The sequence below is a fragment of the Typopeltis vanoorti genome, chromosome 11 (genome assembly GCF_054136105.1).
Source record: "Typopeltis vanoorti isolate ZY-2024b chromosome 11, IOZ_Tvanoo_1.0, whole genome shotgun sequence".
In the NCBI taxonomy this organism is placed as follows: Eukaryota; Metazoa; Arthropoda; class Arachnida; order Uropygi; family Thelyphonidae; genus Typopeltis; species Typopeltis vanoorti.
Window position 1 is genome coordinate 103,046,469 of NC_143559.1, and position 15,188 is coordinate 103,061,656.

Here is a 15,188-nt window from a genome sequence, read left to right on the forward strand (position 1 = left end):
AAAAGAATGTCCATCTCTGAGTTATAAAGCTATCAAATTGTTGGTCGTTCTTTCAACTTTCTATTTGTGTGAAGACTTTTTCAGTCATGTCAGTAACAAAAACCAAACAGAGAAATCAAATGGATGTTATTGCAGCCCTTTGTCTCTCAGAAACAACACTCCAGCCATGTATATCAAATTTTCTAACCTCTAAGCAGCAGCAGATGTCGCACTAGCTAAAATTGTAATTTTATAACATGGGATTTAATAAATAAAAAACTATCTACATTGGTTTATGTTTCTGTCTTAGCCGTCAGCCAGTCCGCGAAATATTTCTCCTATTTTCCCCAGTCCACAGGTGTAAAAAGGTTGAAGAATGCTGCTCTAAAGTAACTCTCTGTCTATCATCGTTTCTAAATCCCTAGATTCATCTATTTCCCAGAGTACAGTGCCATCAATATGATGCACGGCTTGTAATCTATTTATCTCAAAATACATAACTTTAGATTTCTCCACATTAAAATTACACCCTATTTATTACTCTATCTTTTATCTTAGCGAAGTTAGGAATAATCTGATTATCACGGCATTTTTTCCATGGGAAGTCCATTTTCACCTGCTTTAGCGAACTGTTATTTGGAACATCTAGAAGACATCCTGTTTTCATCTATATTCCCTCAACCATCCTTTTGGGTTCGGATCATCAGCAAACAACTGAATATTTCCTTTCAGGTTATTTCATACATCATTCATGTGCAAATTAAACAGCAATGGTCCCAAAACTGAACTCTGCAGCACACCATTAGTCACTTGTGTTTGCCTCAATTCTGCCCCTCCATACACCACTTTTTGATATTTGTCTAGCAGCCATCCTCTTATCCACTTAACCAGTGTCATATCCATCCCCATTTGTTGTAATTTGCATAACAATTCCATGTGATATTCTGTCAAATGCCCTTGCAAAATCCAGCAGAATCATTGTGTAGCCATTTCCTTTATCAAATTCAATGGAAAGACAGTAAATTAATATGGAATGATCTACCCTTCACAAAGCCATGTTGACCGTATACAGTATCATATTTTTTATACACCCCTTTTTGACCAATTTTTCTAGTACTTTTACTACCATGCCTGAGATACTGATTGGGCTATAATTTGCTACTGCAGCCTTAGAACCACGTTTATGCAAGGGAATTATTTTGCCCTTTTCTCACTCACTTAGAACTCTATCAGAGTTCAGACTTAAAGAGCCCAGTCAGAGACATTGCCAGTTCCTTAGCACAACACAAGTTGATATCCCATTTAATCCGACAGCTGTATTTACACTGAGATTCTGCAATATCTTAAGAACCTCCAATTCATCCACCTCTGTTCCCACATTAGTGTTTGTCACATATGTTAAAGCAGTAACCTCAATAAGATGATGTACCCTTGCAAACTGGTCACTCAATAACTCATCTGCTTCTGTCACCTTGCAATGATTATCACTCATTAAGGTTAATCTTCCACAGTCCTTCTTCCTTGTACTCCACATAATGAAAGAATTCTTAGTGATTTTCTTTGGCCTACTTGGCTAGATACTTTTCATCTGTCCCTGCCATGATGGTCACCTTTCTTACCTGAGCCTTGTACTATTTGTGAGCTTGCTGGTCAACTTTTTCTTTATATACGCTCCACAGTATTTTCTTCTTCTACAGCTTGTGCTTAATGATATTAGTTATCCATCTAATGCCTACCTGATTAGCCCTTCTTACCTGAGGTATACAATTTAATACTGCCTCCTCTAGATGACCTTTAACTATCTCCCATGCACTATACATCCTTATCCTGCAGTTGTTTATGCCATGACACAGATTTAAGCTTTTTCCTAAGCATGTCATTATCACCTGCATTGTAGTTTCACAAATACCTTTTCTTGATAGAATATTTCTCAAGTTGTACAATCACCCAAGTCAAGACCACATGGTCATCACTTTCACCAATCAGAGGCAATGTTGTCACCTTGGTTATGGATACAGCTCTTCTGATCCTATGATCGGGTCCAATACTCTCACACCCCTAGTTCCCTCCATCACATGCTGCTTCAATTAATTATTTCTTAGTAAAGGTATAAATTCTATTTCCTTCTTGCCATGTGATTTTCATCCTTCCAGTCTCTATCTCCAAGGTACTAATTTGTTGATGCATGTCTTCCAGATCATTTGTGGAACTCCCTGCCCTACAGCAACAACTAATTGTATATTTTGTCTTACCGGCCTTAATCTCAAACCAGATCCTTTAAAGGAACAGCTAGCCTCCCACCTATCTCCTATTCTTTTTGGCTGCAATTAATCTACTATCATCAGGGGTATCCCTCCCTCCATCCTATCTAAATATAATAAACTGCAGTCAACTCTCACTACAGAGAACTTGTGAGGAAACAGTTAAACATGAATTTCTTTCTTTTACAATAGCATTTTGCTTATTGGGATGGGGGGGGGTATAGCCTTTTTGGTAGTTTGTTATAGGGAACATGCATGTTACAACAATGTCTGCTATACTTAATTTCAGAAAATATGATAAATTACCTGCAACTGAGGATCATAAGTGGCTGTTGTTCTCATTCTTTTAGTATTAGTACCATGAGATATTTCAGTCAAAGCAAAACAACCAGTTACCTAAGAAATACATAATTAAGATGTTATTTCTAATATTTGAATTCTGAATAATGATACTTTTTTTTTTGTTATAACAATATGCATTTTAAAACAGACTAATATTGCTATTAGTAAAAATGCAGGGCTATCAAATACAAAAGCAAGCATTTCAAAGAAATTTCTACAATTATATCTGATATGGATGCATAAATGCACTTATGCTGCAGTTGTATAAAGAAGAAAACACATGTCTAGGAATAATAATTAACTTAATTTAATTATTAGACCAATATTTCACTTTAGCCAATCTTCACAAACACAAAGATGTACTCCACCAATACAAGGGACTTTAGTAGGAAGGGAAACAAAGACAGTATATAGGATCACACTCGTTGTGCTAAAGGTCTTTAGTTGATCTTCTTCCAGATTTTGGATAAGGTGAAGAACCCATATTTATTTAAATTTGTAGAATGTTGTAAAACACTGTGGCCGATTCCAGGAAGCCATTTGGATATGTGTTTGTTTCTGTATAATAGGGAGGTTCCCAACCCCCCATTAAATCTGATATGTGCCAATAGCATGGTCTGCCAATAAAGAATGGCTGTGGCAAGATAATGGACATATTTCTCATGTCCATTTGGTCAGATGTTAACTGTTCTACCTGTTTTCTTAAGTATGTCAGTCTGCAAGAGCAGGGAATATGGAAAACACCAGGATGATCTAGATGATGGAGAGCTTCTTTTGGTGAGCAGATAAGAGTAGCTAATTTTTGGTACAGTTTAAAGGAAGTCTGAATGTTCTATCTTCTAAGAATGTGCAAAATTTTTTGCTTAAGTATTCTGGATGTACAGGATAGTTTATAGATTTTTGGTGATCTGGGTTTTGGAAAGGGGAGGAAGTTGGGAGATAGATGGAGAGCTCTGTTCGTTTTAGAAAGTAGGAAGTCTATGGCTAAAAAATTTTCTCATATGTAATTACTTTCACAGCAGACAAGCTGGCATGGCCTAAGTAGATCATTCCAGCTCTCTTTACTAAGGTTTGATAATGCCATACTACTGGAAAGTGCAATGACAGATGCAACTACTAGCATGAGTAGGTTACCTGTAGATAGAAAAGGATAAGGATCCACTGGGTAGCCTGGTGACTGTCGCTGAAGGGGAGACAATTATTTTCTTTTTCAATAGTGAAGCAGATCCTAAGGTGCTGGCTGTTAAGATGCTTTACAACATTTTCAACATATCCAAGCCATGTACCGAAATGGAGACTAAGTTGTCACAGTGCAGATGCTGACAACTTAATGTTGCAATTGGTATGAGCGACTGTATGAATGACATGATGGAAAATGAAGAGAATGACCAAATGATAGTGCACTTAGTGGATTTCTCCAAAGAGCAAAATGTGAGATTGAGTGACTGAAGAAATAGCTGATATGAGAGAAGTGAAAAATACAAGGGGAGAGAAAGTAGAGTATGAAAGAGCAAAAGCATGAGAATAAGGATCAGGTTTTGCATGGTGATTCATTGATAAGAGGAGTGCTTGAGGAGAATGTGATGAAACTGTGTTTTCCTGTACTAAGATAAAGGATGTCAGTAATGCTGTAACAATGCAGAGTGAAGGTGACAGAAATGTTTCTTTTGGCTGATACAAATGATTTAGCAGGTGACAAGAGTGGCATACAATAAGACATGAAAGAGTTGCTAGCACCTATGAAAAGAATGATAAAGTTAAAGTTGTGAGGCTGTTGTCATGGTATAATACAGGTGGGCTGAGACAGAGAGCTATGATCACAAAAGTCACTCTGCAGATTATACAGAAGGAATATTGAGAAGTTTGTTAATGTGTAGAGCGAGTTTGATGGAAGAAAATATGCATATAACATGGAAGGTGTGAATTTGAATGGATTTGGGTTTAGGAGTCTTGAGAAAGTGTTGTTCAGTGAGAGTTCGGATATGCAGAGTCAGGATAACAAGAATGTTTTTTTTTTTTTTGGAGAGAGGGGTGCAGGTGAGTGAAGGGGACTTTAAAAAAAAAAAAGATGAAGTGGGTATTGCAGTTTATGTATAATAATATCTTAGAAGTATATGATATGCTCAAAAGAATAGAATACAAAGGAAATAGTGTCTTCAGAGAGAGAGAAATCAAAAAGTACAGGATGGGGGTGGAGAAGGGTTTTGCTAATGATAGCAGAGGAATTGATGCCAAGAAGAGTAGAAGTAAATCGGGGGCAAGGATTAAGATGGCAGTTAACTGGAAGTTATCTCGTGTGAGATATGAGGCCAACAGGACAAAATATGTGATTGGTTACTGCTATAATCCAGGTGATATAAAGGAGAATGTAAACAACATGAATTAGCACGAGTAATTATTATGGGGGATTTCAATTACAGAGACACAAATTGGGAGGAAGAAAATGGATTTTATATTGCTGAGACAGCATGTAATGGAGGGAACACAAAGTTCAAGAGCTGAATCTGATCATAACATCAGGAAACTTAACAGTAACCAATATGCTGCCGTGCTTAGTGAAAGTGATCATGTAGTCATGACCTGGGAGATTGCTAGATATGCAGAATTTTCTATTAAGGGATATATATGGAATTACAAAGCAGATAATTATGACAAGCTGAGTAGTTGACTTTCAGCAGTGCCATGGCTAAAGAATTTGGAGTAGGAAGATGTTTGTGGTACATGGGATGTTTGAAGAACGCAATATGTATACTCAGAGTCAGAAGGAAAACTCAGTTAAAGATTAGATGGATTAATAACATTATTAAGCAAGAGTTGAACACAGGCTCAACTCACAGCTAAACTGTCCTTGATTTGCCAGACTTTGTCCAATGGTAACAATGCCAAAAAAGATGAATAAATTAATTGTTCCTCCCATTTCCTCATGCTGACTATAGTAATGCTATCATTGTTCCTTATATTCAGGTAACTTTGGAAAAAAATAGCAGAACTCTTAAAAAAAAAAAAAAAAAAAAAAAAAAAAAAAAAAAATCTCTGCACTGTATTCAAACCTCATCTGAAGCTGGCTGCTTTCCCTGGACTCCTCTTTGTTCCAGGTGTTTACAAAGTTTCTGGTTCTTGCAACTTCGTGTTATGGTCAAAATGAGAGATCTGCAAACATCCACCTAGAAGAACATAAGAAATATCATCATAATGCTAATTATGCATATAGACCATATTTGGTCTGTTCCAGTCTCATTATTCATCTAATATCCTCTTTTGAGGTCTACCTGGCCTACTTCTTCCAGTTGGTTTATATTTTATTAATTGTTTAGAATATTGGGTGTTAGCCATTTGGTTTACATGTCCTATCCAGATTTGTTTAGTTTTTCTTCTACTGATTTTATTTTTAATTCTTTTGAAATATCTTTGTTCCTTTTTTTGTTTAATGCATATTTTGCAGTTCTCATGAATCTCATTCCACTTTTTTTTTATTCCATATTTATCTTGTTTGTTTATTGTCCAAATTTTACTGTCATATAATACATGTACTGCTCAAGTATTGTATATTTTCACCAGCGTTTCTTTTTGTACATTATTTGGATTGGGTGTTCTATTGATCAGGCCTATAATCTGTAAAAAATTTGAAGTTTTTAATTTTATGCCTTTTTCTCCTTCAATATGATATTTCACATCCAAGATAATTGAAAATATTTATCAGTTTTATTATTAATAACTATTTTACTTCTAATTGGAGTTTGTCCACAAAATGGCATTGTTTTAGTTTTATGTATGGATATTTTCATTCCAAACTGTTCTACTACAATGTTTAAGAGATTCATTCACCACCATAAGTATGATCATCAGTCAGGTCTAGCTGACCATGCCTTGCATACTTGCACAGAATCAAATGAAAAAAAAAACTACTATGCTTCACCATAACAAATACAAATTTGAAAGTTTTTTTTTTTCAGATTCAGCAAGATTAGGCTGTTTTTGTTTTTTTAAAAAAACAAAAACAGTCTAATCTTAATATGGTTGTGTCAAACTTCTCAAGATTTGGAAAACTTTAATTCTTAGACCTCCTGATAATTTTTTGTATATTGTTTTATGCAATTTAGTGTGTATTTTTTTGCAATTTTAATATTGTTTTCCTGACAATATCTCAATGAGTGAGATGAAATATAGGATTGAATAAAAAAGTTTAATGATTTATATAGGCTGTATTTATTCCATTAAACCTTGTAATGAGTGACAAAGAAAGAGTAGTGGAGAGAATATAAAAAAAAAAAAGGTGATCAACATGGCCATGAGTAGTAAAAAGCACAGGCAGGAAGGGTGACCAGTGTTGTAAGGAAAGTCAATGCTAATTATGAAAGAAAGCTAGCTGACGAGTACTGTAGAGCCACAACTGTATAGTTCTTTTGCTTTGTGACAAGTAAAAGGAATAATGACTATGGAATGATGACTTTAAAAAAATTTCTGATAGTGGGTAGGGAACAGAAGCAAAGAAAACCCAACAGCTGAATTACTGAGTGAGCATTTTATAGAGATGTACCATTCACTGACAGAAGCATAGAGGCTGAAGAAATGGAAGTGTTTAAATATTGCAGAATCTAAATATGAACACAGCCATATGATCAGATAGCATATCAGCCCATACGTTACAAAAATGTGCAAGGGAGTCCGAACAATTCTGTCCATCATCACTGAGAGAAGCACAGAGGTTGAAGAAATGGAAGTGCTTAAAATATTGCAGAATCTAAATGTGAACACAGCCATATGATTAGATACCATACCATACTATACTATACAAAAATGTGCAAGGGAATTATCAGCTTTTCTAAGAATATATACAGTCCCACTGCATAAAGGAAGCTCCAAGACAGAAATAGCAAATTATAAGCCAATCAATATTTCAGGAGTGGTGGTGGTTAAAAGGTATTGAAGACATTGGTGTAAGACAGAATTCAGGACTGGATGAATAGGAATAGGATACTCTATGAGACAACATGGTTTTGTGAAGGGTAGGTCTTGTCTTTAGTAATCTCCTTACTTTTATAATAAAGTGACAAGGAGTGGATAAGGGAAATGGCTACTTGGTGATACTTCTGAACTTTGCAAAAGTATGATAGGATTCCACAAATGGAATTCTTGTTGCATAAAATGAAGAAAATGGTGTTGAATGTGAAGCAGGTGATTTGGATTAGAAAGCGATGGACAGATATCAAAGAGGGGTTTGTGGAGGAAGTAAGTCCAGGAGAAGGCAAGTGATTAGTGGTGTACCACAGGGCTCAGTGCTTGGTTCTCTGTTGTTTATTATGTTCATCAACGATATAGGATATCATGTGATGGAAAATATTCTGTCTTGTTTGGTGATAATGCTAAACTGGGAAGATCAATGGTAAATTAAGGTGATGCAGAGATCCAGCATCATGGCTGCTAGTTTAACTTGGGGGGGGATGACTGTGGACAGGGAGTTGAAGTTTAGAAGACATACTGGAAAGGTAGTCAAAATAGCACATCAGATTACGTGGCTATTGAATACACTAACCAGCAGAGATAGAGAGGTTATTGTTCCCTATATAAGGCTTTAATAAGGTCACATCTGGACTATTGCATGCAGATCTGGACACCCAGATTTCATGCAGATGAAGAAGTGGTGGAGAGGATCAGAGGCAAGCAACAGATTATAACAATAGATCTATGGTCCATTAGGCAAAAAAAGAGATGTGACAGAAGTATATACCTTATTAAAAGGGTTTTGTATAACTGACAACAAAGACTTTTTATCAGTACCTGGCAAGAAAGGAGAGAACAAGGACACACCTATTGTGCAACAACATGGTTAGTGAGGGGTTTTAGGACAAGATTTTTTGCTTGGAGGGTGGTGAATGGGTGGAATTGGTTGCCAGAGGTGATTGTGAGTACTTCATTAGTGAATGAAAGGAGAGGTATGATAGCTGTTGTGTGAATTATGGTTTTCTCACAGTGAGTCTTCTGAATTCATGGAGATACTGTATAATAATGTTTACCTTCTTACTGATGATTTTCATACCAAATCTCTTACAAAAGTTATTCAATTTAGTTAAAAAAAAGTTCTAAAAATTTGTACCAGATTTATTTATCAACACATCAAGTTGCCACTTTCCTTCATTATATAAACCATACATATATGATATATGGTATCTAATCAAAAAGATCTGATGCCTACTCATCCCAACTATCATCATATATGGTTTATATAATGAAGGAAAGTGGCAACTTGATGAGTTGATAAATAAATCTGGTACAAATTGTTAGAACTCTTTTTAAACTAAATTGAATAACTTTTGCAAGAGATTTGGAATGAAAATCATCAGTAAGAAGGTAAACATTATTATACAGTATCTCCATGAATTCAGAAGACTCACTGTGAGAAAACCATTATTCACAAAAAAGCTATCATACCTCTCCTTTCATTCACTGATGAAGTACTCACAATCACCTCTAGCAACCAATTCCACTCATTCACCACCCTCCAAGCAAAAAATCTGGTCTAATACCCTCGCTAACCATGAATTTCTCAACATAGATTTACCCTACTTTAATGTGGAATATCATGTTTAATACCACTTTCCTTTATAATGTGATCCATATAGATAACGAATAACAGAGGGGAAGATTTTACATCCTTGTCTCACACCAGACTTAACAATAAACCATCTTCCTGTAATTCCTTCAATTCTAACTGCCGACTTACAACTCAAATACAGACTAAGTATTGCTTGATATAATGCCCCATTGACACCATATACCTGTAGTGTATTGAATAGCTTCTCTCGTGGCACCTTGTATATGCCTTTTTCCAGATCGACAAAACTTAAATACAGAACTTTGTTATATTCCCATGCTTTCTCAAATATTTGTCGTAAAGTGAAGATCTGATCCTGTCAGCCTCTATTTGGCCTGAATCTAGCTTGTTCTTCACCAAGCTTTTCTTCCACAATTCTTCTCAACCGTTTCTCAAGTATACTTGCATATATTTACCAGGAACACTCAGTAGGGAAATACCTCTGTAATTCTCACATTCAGTTTTATTTTCCTTTTTATATATGGGTACTATTAGAGCTCTACTCCAAACATCAGGAATTTGTCCCTCTGTCCAGGCTTTCTGAACTATGCAGTGCAGCCACTGTAAGAATTTTATACCACCATACTTCTGCATTTCTGGTCGAATATCATCTACTACTACTGCTGCCTTTCCACATTTCAAGCCTTTGATAGCTATTTCAAGTATGGATATGTATTCTTGACTGTATGCCTGTTGAGTGTTTTTTTTTACCACTGTGCTTGTTTCATTTAGCAATTTCTCGAAGTAATTACTCCATACTTCCAGGATATCTTTTTCTCCTGTCTTCATGTCACCTTTATCACCTCTAACTCCTTTCACAGCACTCTTTCCTCTATTTCTGAGCTTCTTCAACAACCTCTGGAATATCTTACCACCTTCTTGATATTTATTTTCTATATTCTTGCCAAAGTCCTCTGATGAGTTTTGTTTAGCTAGTTTTACACAGTGTTTTGCTTTCTTACATTTGTCTCTGCATTCTCTAATAGCGCAAGCTGACTTATTTGCCAGGAACTTTTGATATGCTTTCTTCTTTTCCTTCACTGCCTCTTTAACTTCCTGTGTCCACCATGGAGTTCTGATTTTTCTATCCTTGCAGACAACCTCATCACATGCCACACTGGCTGAATCAATCAGGGTTTTCTTCAAGGCTTGCCACTGAATCTCAAAGGTTTGGTTCCTGTTCTCAAACGCTTTCATTCTTTCTTCAATAAACTTTGTGTATTTTAGTCTACAGTTCACATCTGAGAGCTGCTCAACTTTTATCCACTTTAAAACTTTCTTACATGTTATTCTTTTCAATATGAAATTCAATTTTATCCTGCTCAAAACTAAATAGTGATCACTTCCAATTTCAAATCCTCTGCACACTCTGGTGTCCTGCACCAGGGAGAAAACATCACTATCAACAATAACATAGTCAATGAGACTTTCTTATTCCTTACCTCTTCTCTCCATGTGAATTTGTGCACATTTTTATGTTGGAACATGATGTTAGTAATAACCAGTCCATGTCCTGAGCAGAAATCTAGCAGGTATTTGCCATTATTATTAGCTTTGCTCTTTTCTCCAAATTTTCCCAAAATATTTTTGTATGTCTGACAATCATTTTCTACTCTCCTATTTAGATCCCCAACAAGGACCAACTTTTCTTTTTTCATTCTGTCAGTTTCCTCCACTTCTACCTTAGTAGAACCTGTGGAACCATAGGCACAAATAAGTCTCATTGTCCAATTCCCCATTCTCATATTTGCCCACATCACTCTACTCGAGACTGCCTGCCATTCAAGAAGATGAGCCTCGTATTTTGCGTTGAATACTATGGCTACTCCTTTTCCTTGCTTGTCATTTCCTGCATATAACATTTTGTATTTATTGTTCAGAAAGATCTCACCAGTTTTTGTCTTTTTTGTTTCAGTCATCCCTATTATGTCAATCTGGTACTTATCTAATTCCTCAGCTAGCTCCATTTCTTTGCCATTCAGGCTTCTCATGTTTATAGTACTGATCTTAACTCTGGTGATGTTGAGTTGGGGTGTGCTTTCAGATTTGTTCCAGTAGCTGACTTTTTGCTGTTCGCCCTGGTTCCCTGGCGAAAACAACGGGGCCTTGTTTAACCGGGCAATGCCCCAGCCAACATGAAATTTTGTCATGTTTTACCATCATTTTCTATACTGGTTTAAGCCAATAAGAATACAATTTAGTCGGCTAAATCCCAAATTGCCAGCCCATCCTTGTTCGTTCAGTATCCAGGTAGATACCCAACAGGGTGCACCACGAGAAGGTGAGGATTGGACATTAGGTCAGAAGCTCTGGTCGGTTCTCCGCATTCCTTTAAAGGTTATGTGGAGGTTTCCTCTCAGTTATATCGCTTTGACCCTTATGCACACCACTGCTGGAGTCTTGACAGGTAATATTGATTTGGAGAAAAATTGTAGATAGGAAATTAGTAATGATGTAAATTTTTCATGTAGCACTATCATATCCTGTACGTCCCTTGAGGGCACATGTCAGGAATTTAATGATGATGAATTAATTAACATCTCGATGTTAACTTGCCTACTTCTGAAAACACGTGCTTTGCAACCTCAATGTTAGTCAAAGATGCTATGGATGCAAAGAATAAAAAAAATGCAATGCACTGAATGGGGAGAGGGAACAGATCTCCTGCACCTAGTGCATGGGAATGAATAACATGTTAGAAGGCACCTCTGCTATGGTACATGTACGATCCCAGCAAGATCTCACTTATGTGCAAAAGGAACAAGATAGATTGCAGCAACAATTGGAAGAAACATGAAAAAGTGGAGAAAATGCATGGAGAATCAATTATAAAAAAAAGTAGTACTAATATGAATATCCAAGTCCTACTGACAGCCAGTGTAGAAACTTGAACTTCATCACAGCATATGGAACGTACATGGCCTATGCAGTCAACAGCAAACCTCACAGAACCTTCATAATACATCCAATATACATGGTCTCAGTTTCAACCTCAATGATGTCCATTTCCATCTTGAGTACTTTTTCTGACAGAAACCCAACTTCCTACTCCCGCCTAAGTACTACTCACCTCAGCTTTCTTAGTTACATAATCTTTTGACTCCTTTCACCTCAAAGATGGGGTTTGTGCATATATTCTTTCTGAGAGGCCATGTCAGAATACCCAAATCGGAATCTCCTGATTTTTAACCTCCTTTGTCTGAAAATCTCTGCACCCTCTATCAAATTTGCTGTCTCCATGCTTTCCTAATGCCCCCACCCATTCTGAATGTTTCGATTTCCTTTCCTTAAATGTCGATATTCTTCAATCTGACTTTCCTAACAGTGAAGTCATTTTCCTTGGAGACTTCAATGTTCACAACACCAGCTGGCTCTCCTATTCCAACTTCACAGGTCAAGCAGATAGAGAGGCTGAGACATTTGTCACCTTATGCAAATAGTACACGTTTACAAGAAAACCAGATAATTTCAACCACTGTCTGAATACCTTGGATCTCTTACTAGTTACCCATCTAGGTACACTGAGAATGCAAACTGTCCACTAGGCAGCTCAGACCACAATCTGGTGCTCTTCTCTTTTCCCATGAAATAACACACACAATTACTCGTATCCATGCATCATATATGACATCATAAGAAAGCTAAGTGGATCTACGCAACCAATCTCCTGCATTTCCTTGAATGTGTTACTGCTTCCAGCCATCTAAACCAAACCTATGTGTTGAACATATCACCAAAATAAATCTTATTGGTATGGAGAAAACATTTATTCCCCATTCCACCCTAAGCTTCCATCCCCTGTCCAAAACCTTTGTTCTCCCACAGGTGTGCCAAAGCTGTACAAGAAGGACTGAGCATACAATAACTGGCTTGCACCCAAACCTCCATTTATCTATACTGCTCATACCAAAACCTCACATCAAAAGCAAGAAACTTGCATCTGCTCAAATGCATGCATACATTCTGGTCTCTAGAAAGGACCAGTGGTCACTTCTGCCACCACTATTATATCCTGATGGTTCTGCTGCATCATAACCCACAGAAAAAACCAACCTCCTGGCATCCTACTGATTCCTCCAATTCTTGCACTGATGATATTAGTAAATATCACCCAACCATTCCAAACACTCAATGCCCAATTTGTCCTTTCATCAGAAAATTTTTGCTCAAATTGGATACTAAAGTCTCTTGGACTGGATGGCATTCTTTTGATTGTCCTGAGGCCTGTGCTCCAGAGTTGACAGCCATTCTAGGTAGTCTTTTTGCACTCTCTTTACCTGCAGTCTGGAAATTAGTCCACATTCAACCTATCCTTAAAAAAGGGCAAAAAAAATCTATCATTTCAAACTAACATCCAATTTCTCTTACCCCCAAAATAATGGAAAGAGCCACAACATTCAACCAACTGCTACATTACCTTTAGGCACTCAACTAATAAATGACTGCCATTATGGATTCCTCCACTGCTGAATCAACAGGTTACTCACTCATATCCCCATATCTGGACAAATGCCATAGAAATGATTGGCAAGTCTCATGTGGTTGTCCTAGATATTTCCAAGACTTTTAACTGGGTTTGGTATGCAAATATTTGTTAAGTAAACTCTCATCATTTGGTCTGCCCCCTTGACTTCTATAGTTGGATTGCCAGCTTTCTGACATAATGCTCACTTTGAGTGATGGTGGATGGTTCTCTATTTTTTAGCTGGTGTGTCAACAAGACTCTGTTCTTTAACCCACCCTATTCTTTCTATAAATAAATGATTTGATCCAGCAGTCTACCACCCAGATACATAATTTTGCTGATGACAACACACTGCATTCCTTGTAGATAAACTTATATGTTGGTAATATATAACTGTCAGATTTTATGGAAAGACAACGTATACTAGAATATTAATTAAAAACTTAAATTAATACTTCCTATATTTTGGTAACATTACCATCTTCAGGGAACATAAAATAATGATATGTGCATGCAGGCACTAATACTAAACAAATATGGCTGAAGAAAACAACTGAAGTCAGTCCTTGCCTTGGCTGTTGGGCTTATGTTCTTAGAATGCAAGCTTCCCATATTTGGGGCAGTTCGGCAATCTCATGCAATCAAATTTGTTGAGGTTTGGAGAGTTTTTTTTAGAGCTGGGGCTGATTCTAGGAATAATCTCTCATATTTATACTTGCCGCAGTGTAGTAAAGTGGCTTTCTTCCAGTGTATTTTGTGGCAGGTGTCCAAAGCATGGTCAGCAAGTCCTGAGTGGCTGTATTAGTGGAACTGGATACAGTCCTTATTCAGATATCCTGACATTAGCTGCCTGTTTGGCCGTAGTAGGACAGTTTGCAACTACAAGGGACCTGGTATACTCCAGGTAGATCTAGGGGAAGTAGCTGGTCTTTGGTAGAGCAGATAAGAGATGGCAATTTTTTATATGGTTTGTAACAAGTTGTCAGGTCATATTTTTTTAGGATTTTTGTTAGCTTTTCAGAAATACTCCAGATATAAGGAATGGTGACAGATTTAGAATAATCTCTGTTATGGAAGGGCAGGAGAGGTTGTGGTTAATTGGTTTCAATATTTTTTGAGGTTGTAGCCATTGGCTACAAAGGTGTTAAGAATATGGTCCAGTTCAGTAGTTGGGGCATTGTTATCTGAACCGATTAATTTTGTCCTGTTATACAAGGTTTTTATAATCCCATATTGTTGGGAGGGAGGGGGGGGGTGATTGCTCGTGAATGTATCTACCTGTATGTGTAGGTTTTCTGTAAATAGAGAACGCCAGGGATCCATCAAGCTGGATTGTAATCAGAGTGTCTAGGAAAGAGAGATTGTTATTGTTTTCCTTTTCCAAGGTAAACTGGATCCTAGGGTGTTGATTGTTTAAGTCTGTTAAGAAGTTAGAGTGTATTCAAGCCACGTGGCCAAATAGCAAACACATCATCTACATAGCATAGCCAAACAGTAGTTTTATGTGGAGCTGAGTTTAAGGTTTTTTTCTTCAAAGGTCTCGATAAAG

At 36.9% G+C, this 15,188-nt stretch overlaps 1 protein-coding gene across 2 annotated transcripts in view; it reads right to left on the reverse strand.

The window, feature by feature from the left end:
- The window catches only part of LOC150101887 (peroxisomal acyl-coenzyme A oxidase 3-like), a 240,026-nt gene that overhangs the window by 165,675 nt on the left and 59,163 nt on the right, over window positions 1–15,188 (reverse strand). For both annotated transcript variants that reach the window (XM_090400298.1, XM_090400297.1), the window contains one exon: window positions 2,547–2,636. In XM_090400298.1, the coding sequence (XP_090256424.1) occupies window positions 2,547–2,636 (90 nt within the window). The remainder of the gene's footprint in view (window positions 1–2,546; window positions 2,637–15,188) is intronic.